The sequence below is a fragment of the Austrofundulus limnaeus genome, unplaced genomic scaffold (assembly GCF_001266775.1).
Source record: "Austrofundulus limnaeus strain Quisiro unplaced genomic scaffold, Austrofundulus_limnaeus-1.0 Scaffold3198, whole genome shotgun sequence".
NCBI lineage: Eukaryota > Metazoa > Chordata > Actinopteri > Cyprinodontiformes > Rivulidae > Austrofundulus > Austrofundulus limnaeus.
In genome coordinates, this window is record NW_013955600.1 from 4,663 (window position 1) to 5,650 (window position 988).

A 988-nucleotide genomic window follows, 5' to 3' on the forward strand; every position below is an offset into this window, starting at 1 on the left:
ACTAAACATCCTACAGTATTTTTACAGTCTTTTTTTTACTGTTAACATATACATTTATCAAATAAAGTCTAATGTTACAACTAATTATAGATCACTTTAAATATCAGGAGGAACTTTTCTCTTCTTGAGCTTCAAGAGAACAAAGGAACAGCATCATCATCCTCACTCAGGAGATGAAGAGCATCTGAACAGAAAGAATTATATGTATCGATAAAAACCAGGTCTTATTAGTCCTGACTGGGTTCATCCCTGAGCTCCTCTCCTCAGTCGACGCTCCACTTCAACCAGCAGAACTAAAGGAGTTCAGACTCCCGGCGTCCCTCAGGGCGAGCGGCACACAACGACATCATTAACTGTTTTTTCTCTGTTGGAATCTGTGAAATCAATAATTCAGCCTGAAAATGTTTAAGTTCCTCTGATGGAGGAGGAGAGGGAACCGGACCACAGAGTCCCACAGAGTCCCACAGCTCAGCAGTTCCACCTCAGCCTGAGACCTGACCTCTGACCTTTGATCTGTCTGGAGCTGGAACCACATCTGAGCTGAGGTCGGTGGTTCAAGTCTCCAGGTACGTGAAGGTGGGTCTGGAATGATGACTCAGCGTTCTCACAGACAGGAAGCAGCTGTTTGGAACATGAGTCAGGAAAAACTCACCGATGAACCCGAGCTGAGAGAACTCCAGGATCATCCAATCCTCTGACGGCTGCTGCAGAGCAAAGTTCTTCATGGTGGAGAAGAAGTTTGGACGAGCCACGATGTCGTCCTCCAACTGTGGGACAGAGTCAGATTAAAGACAGATCAGAGACAGATTAAAGACAGATCAGAGACAGATTAAAGACAGATCAGAGACAGATTAAAGACAGATCAGACAGATCAGAGTCAGATCAGAGACAGATCAGAGTCAGATCAGAGACAGATCAGAGTCAGATCAGAGACAGATCAGAGTCAGATCAGAGACAGATCAGAGTCAGATCAGAGACAGATCAGAGT

At 44.9% G+C, this 988-nt stretch overlaps 1 protein-coding gene across 1 annotated transcript in view; it reads right to left on the reverse strand.

Annotated features, from left to right (window-relative positions):
• Positions 1-652: 652 nt before the first annotated feature.
• Positions 653-988, reverse strand: part of LOC106511774 (alpha-1,3-mannosyl-glycoprotein 4-beta-N-acetylglucosaminyltransferase B) — a gene marked incomplete at both ends in the record, with an annotated part of 1,556 nt that continues 1,220 nt past the window's right edge. The window contains 1 exon segment of the mRNA XM_014000512.1: positions 653-767. Within this exon segment, the coding sequence (XP_013855966.1) occupies positions 653-767 (115 nt within the window).